General features: G+C 50.9%; 1 protein-coding gene across 1 annotated transcript; it reads right to left on the minus strand.

Moving 5' to 3' along the window:
- Nucleotides 1–870: 870 nt before the first annotated feature.
- On the minus strand, nt 871–13,801 carry UPK1A (uroplakin 1A). The gene is made up of 7 exons (XM_074386545.1): nt 9,655–13,801; nt 7,541–7,741; nt 5,924–5,998; nt 5,683–5,790; nt 2,620–2,799; nt 1,077–1,160; nt 871–997 (listed from the first exon to the last, which is right to left on the minus strand). The coding sequence occupies exons 1-7, from the start codon at nt 9,778–9,780 to the stop codon at nt 953–955; spliced, it is 819 nt and encodes a 272-aa protein (XP_074242646.1). The 5' UTR covers nt 9,781–13,801; the 3' UTR covers nt 871–952.
- Between the last annotated feature and the right edge of the window lie 2,569 nt (nt 13,802–16,370).

Below are 16,370 nucleotides of genomic sequence, written 5' to 3' on the forward strand. Positions count from 1 at the left end.
CCCACTGACTCAGTTACGTGAGCTGATAAATTCCATTTTATGCTTCAGTCAGTGACAGTTAGGTTTCTGCCACTTACATCAGAACAGTTTTTTGTTTTTTTTTTTTTCCTTTGGAGACAGGGCCTCACTTTGTCACCCAGGTTGGAGTGCAATGGTGCAATCTTGGCTCACTACAACTTCCACCTCCTGGGTTCAAGAGATTCTTCTGCCTCAGCCTCCAGAGTAGCTGGGATTAGAGATCTGTACCACCTCACCTGGCTGATTTTTGCTTTTTTGTAGAGATGGGGTTGGGGGGGCCTCACCGTTTTGGCCAGGTTGGTCTCGAACTCATGACCTCAGGTGATCTGCTCACCTTGGCCTCCCAAAGTGCTGGGATTACAGGTGTGAGCCACTTCACCCGGCCTAGAACAGTTATTGTTCCTTCTCCCTTGACCCAGAAGAAAATAAACTCATTCATTTATTCATCCATTCATTATTTATTGAGTATCTAATAAGTGCTCAGCCCCGTGCTGGGTGATGATGGGGACAGTAAAGTGGCCATGACAGGCTCTCACAGCAATCGAGGCTTCCAGAGCTTAAATGACAATCACAAACAGCAAGAACGGTGTTGACAAAGCAAATGATATTCAGCAAGAATGGCGACACCTGCTGTGAAGGAGCTCAGAGAGCTACAAGAGCTGGGATCAGGGAGAGATCCCTTGAAAGATGGGCAGGAACCAGCCGATTGGAATGAGGTCAAGGGCCAAGGATCCGTGCACACAAGCCCTGGGTTTCAGGGCACACCCGAGGCACAGTAGGGCTCAGGAACCCAGAAAAAGATCCTGGATGTGGAAGGAGGGAGGGGCTAGGGAAGTCGCAGGGGAGAGGTGAGGCAGCCATCCAGGCCCCAGTGGAGGAAGCAGGAGGATGTGGAGGAGGCCGGGGTGCGTATATGGCCTTCCCCTCTTGTCCCTCAGAGCGTGGTGTAGAAATACATGGCTATCAGCATGACCGGGAGCTGGCAAGGAGGCAGCGAGATGAGGGCACTCCGCCCCCCACCCCCAGCCCACCCAGCCTGTGGGCTCCCCACCTCTCACCGTCCACATCAGGATGGCAAACCCAAACCACGAGATGCCCCACGTGTAGCTGTCGATGGCATGACCGATGTGTCCGAAGCAGCCCTGAGCAGGGGGTGCGGGAGTTTTGAGAAGAACGCCCGTGAGGCTGGCCGATGAAGGTGAGAGCCACTGTGCACCTTTGGGAAAGTCACTGCCTTCCCTGAGCCTCAGTTTTCTCACCCATGCAATGCGGACCATGGCACTATCCACCTCCTCGGGTGGTTTTGGTGCCCCAGGGAGCTGATGTTGAACCCGAGCCCTGAATAAGTAGGTGCTGCCTGCTGATAGCTATGACAGTCTGAGGGTGATTTTGCTTAGAGCTGGCTTTCCTTTTTTTTTTTTTTTTTTTCAGTCTCTGTTGCCCAGGCTAGAGTGCAGTGGCACCATCACAGCTCACTGCAGCCTTGACCTCCTAGGCTCAAACGATCCACCTGCCTTAGCCTCCCCAGTAGCTGAGATACAGGCGCACACCACTACTCCTGGCTAATTTTTTGTAGTTTTTTGTAGACACTGGGTCTTGATATGTTGCCCAGGCTGGTCTTGACCTCCTGACCTTAAGAGATCCTCCTGCCTTGGCCTCCCAAAGTGCTGGGATTACAGGCGTGAGCCACCCTGCCCAGCCCTATTGTTTTGTTTTCTTTTGTTTAATGTTTTGTTTGGTTTAAGACGGAGTTTCACTCTGTCGCCCAGGCTGGAGTGCCGTGGTGCAATCTTGGCTCACTGCAACCTTTATCTCCTGGGTTCAAGTGATTCTCCCACCTCAGCCTCCCGAGTAGGTGGGATTACAGGCACATGCCACTATGCCCGGATAATTTTTGTATTTTTACTAGAGATGGGGTTTTGCCATGTTGGTCAGGCTGGCCTCAAACTCCTGACTTCAAGTGATTTGCACACCTAGGCCTCCGAAAGTTCTGGGATTACAGCAGTGAGCCATTTCGCCCAGCCCTATTGTTGCTCTTATTCCTGGACAAGCTGAGAAAAGTTGCAGGTGCCAGGTCTGGATCAGAAAGACCCTAGGTGCATCCTGCTGACTTGAGAGAGAGTCGGGAGAGCACGAGAAAATCAGAGAGGGGGCCCAGCACAGTGGCTCACGCCTGTCATCCCAGCACTTTGGGAGGCCAAGGCAGACAGATCACTTGAGGTCAGGAGTTTGAGACCATCCTGGCCAACATGGTGAAACCCCGTCTCTACTAAAAACACAAAAATTAGCTGGGAGGGTAGCATGCCCCTGTAATCTCAGCTGCTCTGGAGGCTGAGGTGACAGAATTGCTTGAACCGGGAGGCAGGGGCTGCAGTGAGCCAAGATTGTGCCACTGCACTCCAGCCTGGGCGACAGAGCAAGACTCGGTCTTGAAAATAGAAAAGAAAAAGAAAACAAGAAAATCAGAGAGGGAAGAAGGGGAGGGAAAAAGCTAGACAGACAGCCACAGGGAGGGAGAAGGACATAGAATAAGAGAGGGAGCAGTGACCAGAGGAAGACAGACAGATGGACAGACAGGGGCAGCAGGGCAGAGGGTCACACCTTGGTGAACAGGTAGTCCATGTGGCCCAGGCGGCAGCCCTCCTCATTGAGGGGGATGAAGTTTCCTGTCCGGCGACAGCACAGTGGGGGCCAGGGGAACACCACCTCCGGGGTGGCTGCCCGGAAGGCCGACGTGAAGTTCACCCAGTCCATGGGACCAGATGTGCCACAGCATTCTTGCTGGAGAGAAAGGCGGAGGGTCAGGCAGGCTCGGGCTCAGAGAGGACAGTCACTTGCCTGAAGTCACACAGCAAAGAGAGGCAGGGCTGGCCTTTGACACAGCTGGAGCCAACTTCCCCATGTCCTGGGCCTCCAAGCGAGTGTGTCAGGTGGTGTCTGTGTGTGTGAGCATGGAGCAGACGGTATTTGTCCCAGGACCAGGAGGATCATGGGGGATTTGGATTAAACCCGCACCTCTGACTTATTTTCAAATATTTTTGCTGGGTGCAGTGTCTCATGCTGGTAATCCCAGCATTTTGGGAGGCCAAGGAAGGTGGATCACCTGAGGTCAGGAGTTCAAGACCAGCATGACCCACATGATGAAACCCCATCTCTGCTGAAAATACAAAATTAGCCGGTGTGGTGGTGCGCACCTATAATCCCAGCTACTCGGGAGGCCGAGTCAGGAGAATCACATGAACCCAGGAGGCAGAGAGAGGTTGCAGTGAGCCGAGATCATGCTACTGCACTCTAGCCTGGGAATCAAGAGTGAAACTCCATCTCAAAAAATACAATAAAACATTTTTATCAACAATTATGCTGATGAAATGACACAAAAAGGACACATGTCTGGCTTTTCCTGGCCTTGGTAAGAAATCCAGGTGTTTCATTTGTGGCTCCTGAATCAGGAAAACATAGGTTTGGGCAACTTTCTTTTTTTTTTGAGACAGAGTTTCGCTCTTGTTACCCAGGCTGGAGTGCAATGGCGCGATCTCGGCTCACCGCAACCTCCGCCTCCTGGATTCAGGCAATTCTCCTGCCTCAGCCTCCTGAGTAGCTGGGATTACAGGCACGCGCCACCATGCCTAGCTAATTTTTTGTATTTTTAGTAGAGACGGGGTTTCACCATGTTGACCAGGATGGTCTCGATCTCTTGACCTCGTGATCCACCCGCCTCGGCCTCCCAAAGTGCTGGAATTACAGGCTTGAGCCACCGCGCCTGGCCAGGTTTGGGCATCTTTCAATCATGGGTTCAAATCCTGGCTAGCTAGAGGACTTGGGTTTTCCTTGAGTCCTCAATTTCTTCCTTTTTTTTTCTGCAACAGAGTCTCTCTCTGTCGCCCAGGCTGGAGTGCAGTGGCACAGTCTCAGCTCACTGCAAACTCCGCCCTCTGGGTTCAAGCCATTCTCCTGCCTCAGCCTCCTGAGTAGCTGGAATCACAGGTGCGCGCCACTATACCTGACTAATTTTTGTATTTTTTGTGGAGACAGGGTTTTACCATGTTGGCCAGGATAGTCTCGAATCCGTGGCCTCAAGTAATCTGCCCGCCTCGGCCTCCCAAAATGTTGGTATGATAGGTGTGAGCCATGAGCCACTGCATCCAGCCGGTCTTCCTCCTCCAATGCAGTATCAAGTTGGATTTGATGAAGGGTCTATCTCTTCAAACCTGGCAGTCTGAGTTTGAGTTCTTCCAGTTCTGTGACCTGCCAGCTGTGTGACCTCATCCAAGATATTCAACCACTTTCTTTGGTCTCCTTATCACTAAAAAGATGATCTCCCTTATGGCGTGGTAGTGAGGATTAAATATGCTCTAAAAGTGCTTTGAGGCCGGGCGCGGTGGCTCTAGCCTGTAATCCCAGCACTTTGGGAGGCCGAGGCGGGTGGATCACAAGGTCAAGAGATCGAGACCATCCTGGTCAACATGGTGAAACCCCGTCTCTACTAAAAATACAAAAAAAAGTAGCTGGGCATGGTGGCATATGCCTGTAATCCAAGCTACTCAGGAGGCTGAGGCAGGAGAATTGCCTGAACCCAGGAGGCGGAGGTTGCGGTGAGCCGAGATCGTGCCATTGCACTCCAGCCTGGGTAACAAGAGCGAAACTCCGTCTCAAAAAAAAAAAATAAAAATAAAAAAAATAAAAGTGCTTTGAGCCGGGCGCGGTGGCTCAAGCCTGTAATCCCAGCACTTTGGGAGGCCGAGGCGGGTGGATCACGAGGTCAAGAGATCGAGACCATCCCGGTCAACATAGTGAAACCCCGTCTCTACTAAAAATACAAAAAATTAGCTGGGCATGGTGGCACGTGCCTGTAATCCCAGCTACTCAGGAGGCTGAGGCAGGAGAATTGCCTGAACCCAGGAGGCGGAGGTTGCGGTGAGCCGAGATCGCGCCATTGCACTCCAGCCTGGGTAACAAGAGCAAAACTCTGTCTCAAAAAAAAAAAAAAAAAAAAAAAAAAAAAGTGCTTTGAGGCCAGGCAGTGGTGACTCATGCCTGTAATCCCAGCAGCAGTTTGGGACGCCGAGGCGGGAGAATCACTCGAATCCTGAGCCCAGGAGTTCGAGACCAGCCTAGGCAATAGAGCAATACCCTGTCTCCACAAAAAAACAATTAAAACTTAGCCGGGTGTGGTGGGGTGCACCTGTATTCCCCGCTACTTGGGAGGTGGAGGCGGGATGATCACTAGAGTCCAGGAGTTGGAGGCTGCAGTGAGCTAGGATCACCCCACTGCACTCCAGCCTGAGCAACAGGGCAAGACTCCATCTCAAAATATGAAAACAAAAGTCCCCTGAACAGTGTTAAACACAGGTTAGTGCTCCGCGAATGGTGCCGTTACTATCATTGTTATTACTGTCAACATTTCTGTTGAGGTGGTATGTGTAGGCTAAGGGGAGGGGCTCTGGAGCCAGGCTGCCGGTTCCAATCCCATCTCTACCGCATGGCCTCGGGCAAGGGACTTTCTCTTTCTGGGCCTGTTTGCTCACCTGGAGAACGGCGATGACCGATGACCGCAGCCCTGCTCTCCTAGCCATCTCATGAGTGATGTCTTTAAGGGACTCATTCTTCTACAAGAGGATACAGCGGGAGCCCCAGGCCCTCCCAGCACCGGTCCACCGCGCTCACCTCAATCATGACGCGGTCCCAGAGGCGGGTCAGCTCCTGGCCCTGTTCGGTGTCCGCGCTGTAGAAGGTCAGCATCTGCTTGGTGATGAGGGCTGGATTAGACACCATCTGCAGAGAGGCCGAAGAACAGCGGCCGGCAAGGCTGTCGGGTAGGGAGCCGAGGCGACCTCTGACCCGCCGCGCCCGACCCTCGCCCCTCCCACACGGGTCAGGCCCCTCCCCGGGCCTTGCGCCCGCTCACGTAGTCACGGTGGGTGTAGGACGTGATGCACGAGGCGCACTCGAAGATGAAGACGATGAGCATGAGCACCAGGTACTGGGGAGATCAGAGGGAGGACGGCGCGTCGGACAGAGCCGGTGAAGCCACACCCCCACCAGGGACGCCTCGTTGTGGAAATGCAACTTTTAAAAAAGTTTAGGGCAGTGTGAATAGTAGCATCTGTAATATGCGGTGGGTATTCAGGTGTTTGCTGTATAAGTCTTCCAACTTTTCTGTATGTTTGAAATATTTTATTTTTGAGACAGGCTGGGCATGGTGGGTGACTCACGGCCTGTAATCCCAGCACTTTGGGAGGCCAAGGGGGCCGTCACCTGAGGTCAAGAGTTCGGGACCAGCCTGGCCAATATGGTGAAACCTCATCTCTACTAAAAATACAAAACTTTGGGCCAGGCGTGGTGGCTCACCCCTGTAATCCCAGCACTTTGGGAGGCCGAGGCAGGTGGATCACTTGAGGTCACAAGTTCATGACCGGCTGGGCCACCATGGCAAAACCCCATCTCTATTAAAAATACGAAGATTAGCTGGGCATGGTGGCATGTGCCTGTAGTCCTAGCTACTCGGGAGGCTGAGTAGGAGGATCACTTGAATCCAGGAGGCAGAGGCTGCAGTGAGCCGAGATCACACCACTGCACTTCAGCCCAGGCAACAGAGTGAGACCCTGTCTCTTAAAACAAAACAAACATAATATGATGTTCTCAGATAATCAGAGACATTTGACACAGACTAGGTGTTGGAAAATATAAAGGAACTTGGGTGAATTTGGTGGATTGTGTCAACACCATGGAGGGTGGGAGAAAAAAAACCTCAATAGTTGATGTTTGATGAAAATTCTTTTCCTGTCCTTCCCTGCACCTTCGCCCATAACGCAACAGGAGGTTGCGTGTGGATGTGTGAACTCCGCTGCTGGGAGACGGGATGACATCACACAACACACCTGACTGCTTTAAAACAATGTGCTTATCACTCAGAGAAATGTGCACTCTAGTATGTACAGGTAAGTGACCTGGCATCTAGAATGTGCTTCAAGATACCCAGAAGAAAAGTGTGGGAGAAGGGGGTAGAGGGGACAATGTGGACAGTCCGCGGCTGATGTTGCTGAAGTCAGGTGAGGGGCGTGTGCGGGGCTCAGACACCACATACTCTACTCTAGTCTACATTCGAAATTTCCCTTAAGACATTTGGAAAGAAAGGCTGGGTGTGGTGCCTCACGCCTGTAATCCCAGCACGTTGGGAGGCCAAGTTGGGAGAATCATTTGAGCCAGGAGTTCAAGACCAGCCTGGGCAACATAGTGAGACCGCCCCTCCCCCCCCGCATCTTTACCAAAAACAAAAAACAAAAACTCAGCCCTGCTACTCAAGTCCTCCCGCTGTGCAGAGCCCTGCTCCTCTCCCTATGCCCTGGTTTCTTTGTGAAACAGGGGTGCCTGCTGGGCCTGGGTTATTGGGCTGTGGGAAGACTGAGTGAGAGATGCCTGGATGCCTGAGTGTGGCACTGTGGGGAACTCATGCTGGTGGCTGGCGAAGCACCTGCCACTGAACTGGCTCCCAATGTCCCTCTCCCCCTCCCCCGGGCCTTACCGTGAGGACCATGGACCGGCGGCGGCAGAGCGCAGCGCCGACACCAAAGCTGGCGACCACAAAGAAGGAGAAGCCACAGAAGATGGCAATCCAGGCACCAGCGAAGACGTCATCCTTGCCCGAGACGCCCATCAGTGGGTACACGCGGTACTGGTCAGCTGTCACCCATACTGTCTCAGCAAACAGGGCCAGGCCTGACAGCTGACAGAGTGGCGGGTTAGAAAGGTCTGCTCAGGACCAACAGCCCTGGCACCAGGCATCTCCATGAGCAAGTTCCGTCCCCATTCGGAGCCTCCACTGCCCTCTCAGTAAGGCAGGCAAAGACCTCCCCTTCCATGAGCAGTGATGAGGGTGAACAGAGGCCAGGAGAGAAGAGGTGGCCCAGCCAGACCTCCGACCCCCATGCCCCAGCTGCCAGTTGCTTCAAGGATGAAAGGCTGGAGCAGCAGCCTGGCACAGATAAGACAGTCAGTCTCTCTGCCCTCCCTTGACGGTGCTGTTATTCCCTGAGGAGGTGACATGGCCGTGGCCATAAATATTACAAATATGCCAGGCAAGATGGCTCACCCCTATAATCTCAGCACACTGTGGGAGGCCGAGGTGGGAGGATTGCTTGAGCCCAGGCGTTTGAGACCAGCCTGGGCAACATAGTGAGAGCCCATTTCTACAAAAAATAAAAGATTTAGCCAGATGTGGTGATGTGCACCTGTAGTCCCAGCTACTCAGGGGACTAAGGCGGGAGGATCAGTTGAGCCCAGGAATTGGAGGCTGCAGTGAGCTAGGATCACACCACTGCACTGCAGTCTGGGCAACAGAGATAGACCCCGCCTCTAAAACAAACACAAAGCCAGGCGAAGTGGCTCACCCCTGTAATCCCAACACTTTGGGAGGCCGAGGTGGGCAGATCACCTGAGGTCAGGAGTTTGAGACCAGCCTGGCCAACATGGCGAAACCCTGTCTCTGCTAAAAATACAAAAAGTAGCTGGGTGTGGTGGCACATGCCGGTCCTCCAATATGGAGAAACCCTGTCTTTACTACAAAATACAAAATTAGCTGGGCATGGCAGCACGTGCCTGTAATCCCAGCTGCTTGAGAGGCTGAGGCAGGAGAATCACTTGAGCCTGGGAGGTGGAGGTTGCAGTGAGCCGAGATCGCACCACTGCAGTTCAGCCTGGGTGACAGGGTGAGACTCCATCTCAAAAAACAAATTAGCTGGGGGGTGCGGGGTGGTGGGCACCTGTAATCCCAGCTACTCCAGAGGCTGAGGCAGGAGAATCACTTGAGCCAAGAAGTCAGAGGTTGCAGTTAGCTGAGACTGGCCATTCCACTCCAGTCTGGGCGACAGAATGAGACTCCGTTTCGAAAAAAAAAAAAAGAAAACGAAACAAGCACAAAACCAAAACCCAACATTAATTGAAAGAAAGACGCGGCCAGGCACGATGGCTCAAGCCTGTAATCCCAGCACTTTGGGAGGCCGAGACGGGTGAATCAGGAGGTCAGGAGATCGAGACCGTCCTGGTCAACATGGTGAAACCCCGTCTCTACTAAAAATACAAAACATTAGCTGGGCATGGTGGCGTGTGCCTGTAATCCCAGCTACTCAGGAGGCTGAAGCAGGAGAATTGCCTGAACCCGGAGAATTGCCTGAACCCAGGAGGCGGAGGTTGCGGTGAGCCGAGATTGCGCCATTGCACTCCAGCCTGGGTAACAAGAGCGAAACTCCATCTCAAAAAAAAAAAAAAAAAAAAAGAAAGACAGACGCTGTCATCTTTCCTTCTTGTTCTGGCCTCCTATGCACCAGGGGGTCGCATTATGTCCAGTGATGCTGACAGTGATAGCCAGCATTGGTCGGGCACTTTCCCTGAGCTGAGGGCCACACATGGATTAATCCACGTGTCAACAGCCCACACAATGAGGACATAATCTACAGATGAGGAAAGAAGGCACAGAGAGGGACAGTCACTTGCTAAGGTCACAGAGCGGGGGAGAGGCAGAGCTGGGGTGTAAACCCACGCTGCGCTAACGGAGTTCTGGACCCTCGTCCCCCACCCTGAGCTGACTGCCCCCTCCTCACCACACACCCACTCGGCTTTCAGCACCAGGGTGAGTCTCACCAGAATAATGATGTTGCCCACGACAAGCAGGCCCACCACAACTGGAGATCCCTTCTCGGCCTCTGCTGCCGCCGCAGACGCCATCATTCTGCCCGGGACGGAGGAGCAGGATGAGACCAGGAGCATAAAGGGCTAGCCAGACCCCCAGCTCTGAGCCTCCCCAGCTGTGACGGTTTGCTCCGGCTCTCTGCAGGGCCCAGGCTGGTACCGCTGTGCCCACAGTTCTGGCATTTTGCATAAGAGGACACCTGGGCTCCGGTGGGGCAGTCACTGGCCCGAACCGGGCACTGCCCCTCCTGAGCCTCAGACCCCCCATGCTGCACCCAGATTCCCATAGCCCCCTCCTCACCTTCTGTCCCTGGAGCCTCTCTGGCCAGCCCCACCCACTGTGGCTCCCTATATACGCCCAGGCCCCTCCTTGGGCCGGTCTCCCAGGAAGGAAGGAGGGTGTGTGTGTGGTGTGAGAGGGCAGACAAGAGGCCGAGCCGGCAGACCGGGATGGGTGAACAGCTTTGATGGGCTCCCTGCCACCCCCATGATTTATAGACCTGAAATTCCAGATTGTGCAGGACCCATGGCCTCTGGGTCCCAGGCTCCCGTGGTGGTGGAGGGGTTGGGGGTAGAGGGGTGCAAGCACCACCTGGTATCTCTCTTGCTAGGACATGGGTCATCCTGGGAGCAGGAGCAAGATCCAAATCGGGGTGGGTGTGGTGGCTCAGGCCTGTAATCCCAGCACTTTGGTAAACAGAGGTGGGTGGATCGCTTGAACTCAGTAGTTTGAGACCAGACTGAGTAACATGGTGAAACTCTGGTTCTACAAAAAATACAAAAAAAATTAGCCTGTCGTTGTGGCTCATGCCTGTGGTCCCAGCTACTCGGGAGGCTGAGGTGGGAGAATTGCTTGAACATGGACGACAGAACTTGCAGTGAGCCGAGGTCATGCCATTGTACTCCAGCTTGAGTGACAGAGCCAGGCCCTTTCTCAAAGAAAAAAAAAATTCACTTTGGACCCATAGATGGGGTTTTTTGTTTTTGTTTTTGTTTTTGTTTTTTTTTGAGATGGAGTTTCACTCTTGTTACCCAGGCTGGAGTGCAATGGCGCGATCTCGGCTCACCGCAACCTCCGCCTCCTGGGTTCAGGCAATTCTCCTGCCTCAGCCTCCTGAGGAGCTTGGATTACAGGCATATGCCACCATGCCCAGCTACTTGTTTTGTATTTTTAGTAGAGACGGGGTTTCACCATGTTGACCAGGATGGTCTCGATCTCTTGACCTTGTGATCCACCCGCCTCGGCCTCCCAAAGTGCTGGGATTACAGGCTTGAGCCACCGCGCCCGGCCTCATAGATGGGTCTTGAATCCCAAAAATGCCTCTTCTGCTGTGTGACCTTGGACAGGTGGCTGCTCCTCTGACAGGCCGGGAGCCCGTGGGGAGGTCCAGGCAGGGACCCCTGCCGACCACCCGGCTGGACCAAGGCAGAGCAGTGGGGAGATGAGGGGACAGGTGGAAGGGGTACTTAGAAGGCTGATTGCATGGGCGGTGGGCTAAGGTGGAAGGATGGCACCCAGGATAGGTGTGTGAGGGGAGTCTCCCATGAGTACAAGCGGGAGAAGAATGTGCTAGAAGATGAGAGGGGGCGCAATGGGCTTGGTTGCAGAAAAGTCCCCGTTGCCCCCAACACACACAGAGCAAGCAGAGACATTTATTTCTTCAGGCTGCAGAAAGAAAGAGACCTAGGCTCAAATCCCGGTTACGCCTTTGCATTTGCCCATCTGCGAAATGGGTATCATCAGACCGCTTCCGGGGAGGATGGGGATGCAGCCAGCCCATCTCCCCTGGGACTGGGACTGCAGGCGGCCGCGCCCTGCAGCCCGCTCCGGAGACGCGGCAGTCTCTCCGATGCCGCCCCCTCGCGGCGCAGGGCTGGCTCTGCAGGCGAAAATGGTGGGGCCTCCCAACACCGTCGCCGGAATTTCTCAACCCCAAGGCTAGGCGGTTTATTGCCTCTGCTGTTGGAGCCATGGCTCCCCCTTGCGGTGTCTGCGAATTCGGCAAACAAATGACACTGAAAATCCCAACATCAAGACACTGGCTTGGAAATAAGACACATGAGATGTTTTCCAATTAAAATAGTTAATTTGGTTTTACTTAACCTACTTTAGATTTTAAAATCGTTTTTCTGAAAATGGGTGGGGGAATGGGTCTCACTATGTTGCCCAGGATGGTCTCAAACTCCTGGCCTCAAGTGATCCTCCTGCCTCAGCCTCCCAAAGTGCTGGGATTCCAGGCGTGAGCCACTGTGCTTGAACAGTTTTTTTTATTTATATGTATATTAAAGAAAATATAAATAATGTACATGAGCGAAGTACACAAGTACACTTTATAAGTCTGGGCTTAAATAATTTGCAAAATAATAAGGCCATGCTAATAAGTGGACTTTTTTTTTTTTTTTTTTTTTTTTTTTTTTTTGGAGACAGAGTCTTACTCTGTCACCCAGGCTGGAGTGTGCAGTGGCTCTATCTCTGCTCACTGAAACCTCCACCTCCCAGGTGCAAGCGATTCTGCTGCCTCAGCCTCCTGAGTAGCTGGAATTACAGGCACGTACCACCATGCTCAGCTAATTTTTTGAATTTTTTTTTTTAGCAGAGATGGGGTTTCACCATGTTGGCCAGGCTGGTCTCAAACTCCTGACCACAAGTGATCTGCCCACGTCAGCCTCCCAAAGTGCTGGGATTACAGGCATGAGCCATGGCGCCTGGCCAATATTTTCATTTTCAGATAGTTGGTAACTGTTAAAATTTACAAGTTATATAAAATGTCCAATCAAAGCAAAACAATCAATGGGGCATTAACATGCCACCAGTCATAAAAGGTATCTATTTCAATCTGAAACAGAAAGCTGGTGTACTCTGATGTCAAACTTGAATTTTCATGATTATTTATTACTGTTACGTAAGTCAAGACTTCAAACAATAAATGTTGAGGTGCTAATTACTTCTTTAAAAAAAATTACAATGCCAGCATCTCCTAAGGCTGAACACACGTCTATCCTATGACCCAGACCATTTGTCCCTGGGAACTCCTTTATGCAACAAACTACGAAACGAACAAACCCTGGATGGGGGTTAGAATCTGATTTCAGAGTTGCCACATTATATTATTTACATTATATTATTTAAAGTGTCCAGTTTAAAAAAAAAAAAAAGTCATGAGACATTCAAAAAAATAAGAAAATAGCAGGGTGCGGTGACTCATGCCTGTAATCCCAGCACTTCGGGAGGCCGAGGCGGGCAGATCACCTGAGGGGAGAGTTTGAGACCAGACTGACCAACATGGAGAAACCCTGTCTCTACTAAAAATACAAAATTAGCTGGGTGTGGTGGCACGTGTCTGTGATCGGAGCTACTCAAGAGGCTGATGCAGGAGAATCACTTGAGCCCAGGAGGAGGAGGTTGTGGTGAGCCAAGATCACATCAATGCACTCAGCTTGGGCAATAAGAGTGAAACTCTGTCTTGAAAAAAAAAAAAGAAGAAGAAAAAGAAAATACAGCTTATAAAGAAGGGAAAATAAAGCAATCAATACAAGCTGTTTCTCAGGAAGCCTAGACATTGAACTTGCTTTAAATAAGCTCCTGTAAATATGTTCAAAGAGCTAAAGGAAGTCATCTAAATAACTAAATCAAAGTATGAGAAAGTATATCACCAAATAGAGAATAAAAATTAAAAGTAGAATTGTTTTTTGAGATGGAGTCTTGCTCCCTTAGGCTGGAGTGCAGTGGTGTGCCATCTCGGCTCACTGCAACCTCCACCTCCCAGGTTCTACCGATTCTCCTGACTCGGCCTCCAGAGTAGCTAGGATTATAGGCGCCTGCTGACATGCCTAGTTAATTTTTGTATTTTTAGTAGAGATGGGATTTCACCACATTGGCCAGGCTAGTCTTGAACTCCTGACCTCAAGTGATCCGCCCACCTTGGCCTCCCAAAATGCTGGGATAAAAGGTGTGAACCACCATGCCTGGCCTAAAAGCAGAAATTATTTAAAAAGAACTAAACGGGGCCGGGCGCGGTGGCTCAAGCCTGTAATCCCAGCACTTTGGGAGGCCGAGGTGGGTGGATCACGAGGTCAAGAGATCGAGACCATCCTGGTCAACATGGTGAAACCCCGTCTCTACTAAAAATACAAAAAATTAGCTGGGCATGGTGGTGTGTGCCTGTAATCCCAGCTACTCAGGAGGCTGAGGAAGGAGAATTGCCTGAACCCAGGAGGCGGAGGTTGCAGTGAGCCGAGATCGCGCCATTGCACTCCAGCCTGGGTAACAAGAGTGAAACTCCGTCTCAAAAAAAAAAAAAAAAAAAGAACTAAACGGAAATTTGGGACTTGAAAAGTACAATAACCAGAAATGAAAAACTTCAATGGAGGGTTCAACAACAGATTTGAGTAGGCGGAAGAAAAGATGAGTGATATGAGAATACGTCAGTTGAGATGATCAAATCTAAGGAATAAAAAGAAAAAGGAATGAAGAAAAATGAACAGAGCTTCAGAGACCTTTGAGAATGATCAAATAATCGGAGTCCCAGAAGCAGAGGACAAAAAGGAAGGGGTAAAAAAGAGTATATGAAGAAAGAATGGCTACGAATTCCCAAAATCTGATGAAAAAAAACCATTAGTCTATGGAGCCAAGAAGTTCAACAATCTTCAGATAGGATAAATTCAAAGATGTCCATCACTAGACATATCATAATCAAATTGCTGAAAGATAAAAAGAGAACCTTGAAAGCAGCAAGAGGGAAGTGACACATCACGTATAAATAATCATCAGCAAGAGTAACAGGTGGGCCGGGCATGGTGGCTCACACCTGCAATCCCAGCGCCTTGGGAGGCTACAGCAGGATGGCTTTGGCCCAGGAGTTGGGAGACCAGCCTGGACAAAATGGGCAAACCCCATCCCTACAAAAACAAAATACAAAAATTAGCTGGGCGTGGTGGCATACACCTGTAGTCCCAGCTACTTGAGAGGCTGAGGTTGGAGGATCTCTTGAGCTTGGGAGTTCAAGGCTGCTGTGAGCTATGACTGGGGCACTGCACTTTCAGCTGGGTGACAGAGCAAGGCCTTGTGTCAAAAAAAAGATTAAAAGATTAGAACATGTGGAAAAACACGGGTTGGACATAGTGGTTTAGGCCTGTAATCCCAGCACTTTGGGAGGCTTTGGCAGGCGAATCACCTGAGCTCACGAGTTTGAGCCCAGCCTGGGCAACATGGTGAAGCTCTGTCTCTATCAAAAACAAACAAATAAAAAACTACCTAGGTATGAGATCGTACCACTACATGCCAGCCTGGGTGACAGAGTAAGATCCTATCTCAAAAAAAAAAAAAAAAAAAAACGTTGAAAGGGGTAATTAAATATATATTTTCTTTCTTTCCTTTTTTTCTTTTTCTTTTTTTTTTTTGAGATGGAGTGTTGCTCTTGTTGCCCAGGCTGGAGTGCAATGGCACAATCTTGGCTCACCGCAACCTCCACCTCCCAGATTCAAGCGATTCTCCTGCCTTGGCCTCCTGAGTAGCTGGGATTACAGGCATGCACCACCATGCCTGGCTAATGTTTTGTATTTTTAGTAGAGACAGGGTTTCTTCATGTTAGTCAGGCTGGTCTCAAACTCCTGACCTCAGGTGATCTGCCCACCTCGCCCTCCCAAAGCGCTGGGATGACAGGCATGAGCCACCATATCCTAAATAGCCATTTTCAAATCTGCCCGCATGGAAATGATATTCCAGTGGTGCAATGATGAAGGATATTTGGCATGTTAGTGGTAAGTGCTTAAGAAACAAAAGGGAAGAAGGGGCACAAAGCGGGAGGAGTTGAAGTTGTAGGCTGAGTGGTGAGGCAAGGCCTTGCTAAATGAAGACCTCAAGGTGGTGAGGGGATGAGCCTGTGGGCAGCTGGGACAAACACTGCAGGCCGAGTAAACAGCAAGGGTAAAGGACTCGGGCTGGAGCCAGCCTGGTGTGACCAAATACTTCATTTGCTCACAGAGTTTCTGCGCACAGAAGAGGCCAGTGTGGCAAATCAGATCAATATATTTACAAATACTTCTAGATGCAAGGGCTATCTCTAAAGGAATGTACAGGAAACACTGGCATGGGTGGCAGCCCCTGGGCAGAATTGGGTGGCTGGACTCAGGGAGTTTAGCACCTTGACTTTTCACTGGCTGTCCTATTTCATTTGAAATTTTCCCGGTGTTGGCCAGGTGCAGTGCCTCATGCTTGTAATCCCAGCACTTTGGGAGGCTGAGGTGGGCAGATCATCTAAGGTCAGGAGTTGGAGGACAACCTGGCCAATATGGCAAAATCCTGTCTCAACTAAAAGTACAAAAATTAGCTGGGTGTGGTGGCGGGCGCCTGTAATCCCAGCCACTCAGGAGGCTGAGGCAGGAGAATCGCTTGAACCTGGGAGGTGGAGGCTGCAGAAAGTTGAGATCATGCCACTGCACTCCAGCCTGGGCAAAAAAAAAAAAAAAAAATAGGTATCTGGAGCCTGGAGAGTAGTTTGAACCCAAGAGGCAGAGATTGCAGAGAGCTGAGATGACGCCACTGCACTCCAGCCTGGGCAACAGAGCAAGACTCCATCTCAAAAAATAAAAAATAAATGGGTATCTCCAAGAGATATATACAGTTACTTATTTCTGGATAAAATATAATCTCCAGGATTAGCTTTAAA

The sequence above is a fragment of the Saimiri boliviensis genome, chromosome 14 (genome assembly GCF_048565385.1).
Source record: "Saimiri boliviensis isolate mSaiBol1 chromosome 14, mSaiBol1.pri, whole genome shotgun sequence".
Taxonomy (NCBI): Eukaryota; Metazoa; Chordata; class Mammalia; order Primates; family Cebidae; genus Saimiri; species Saimiri boliviensis.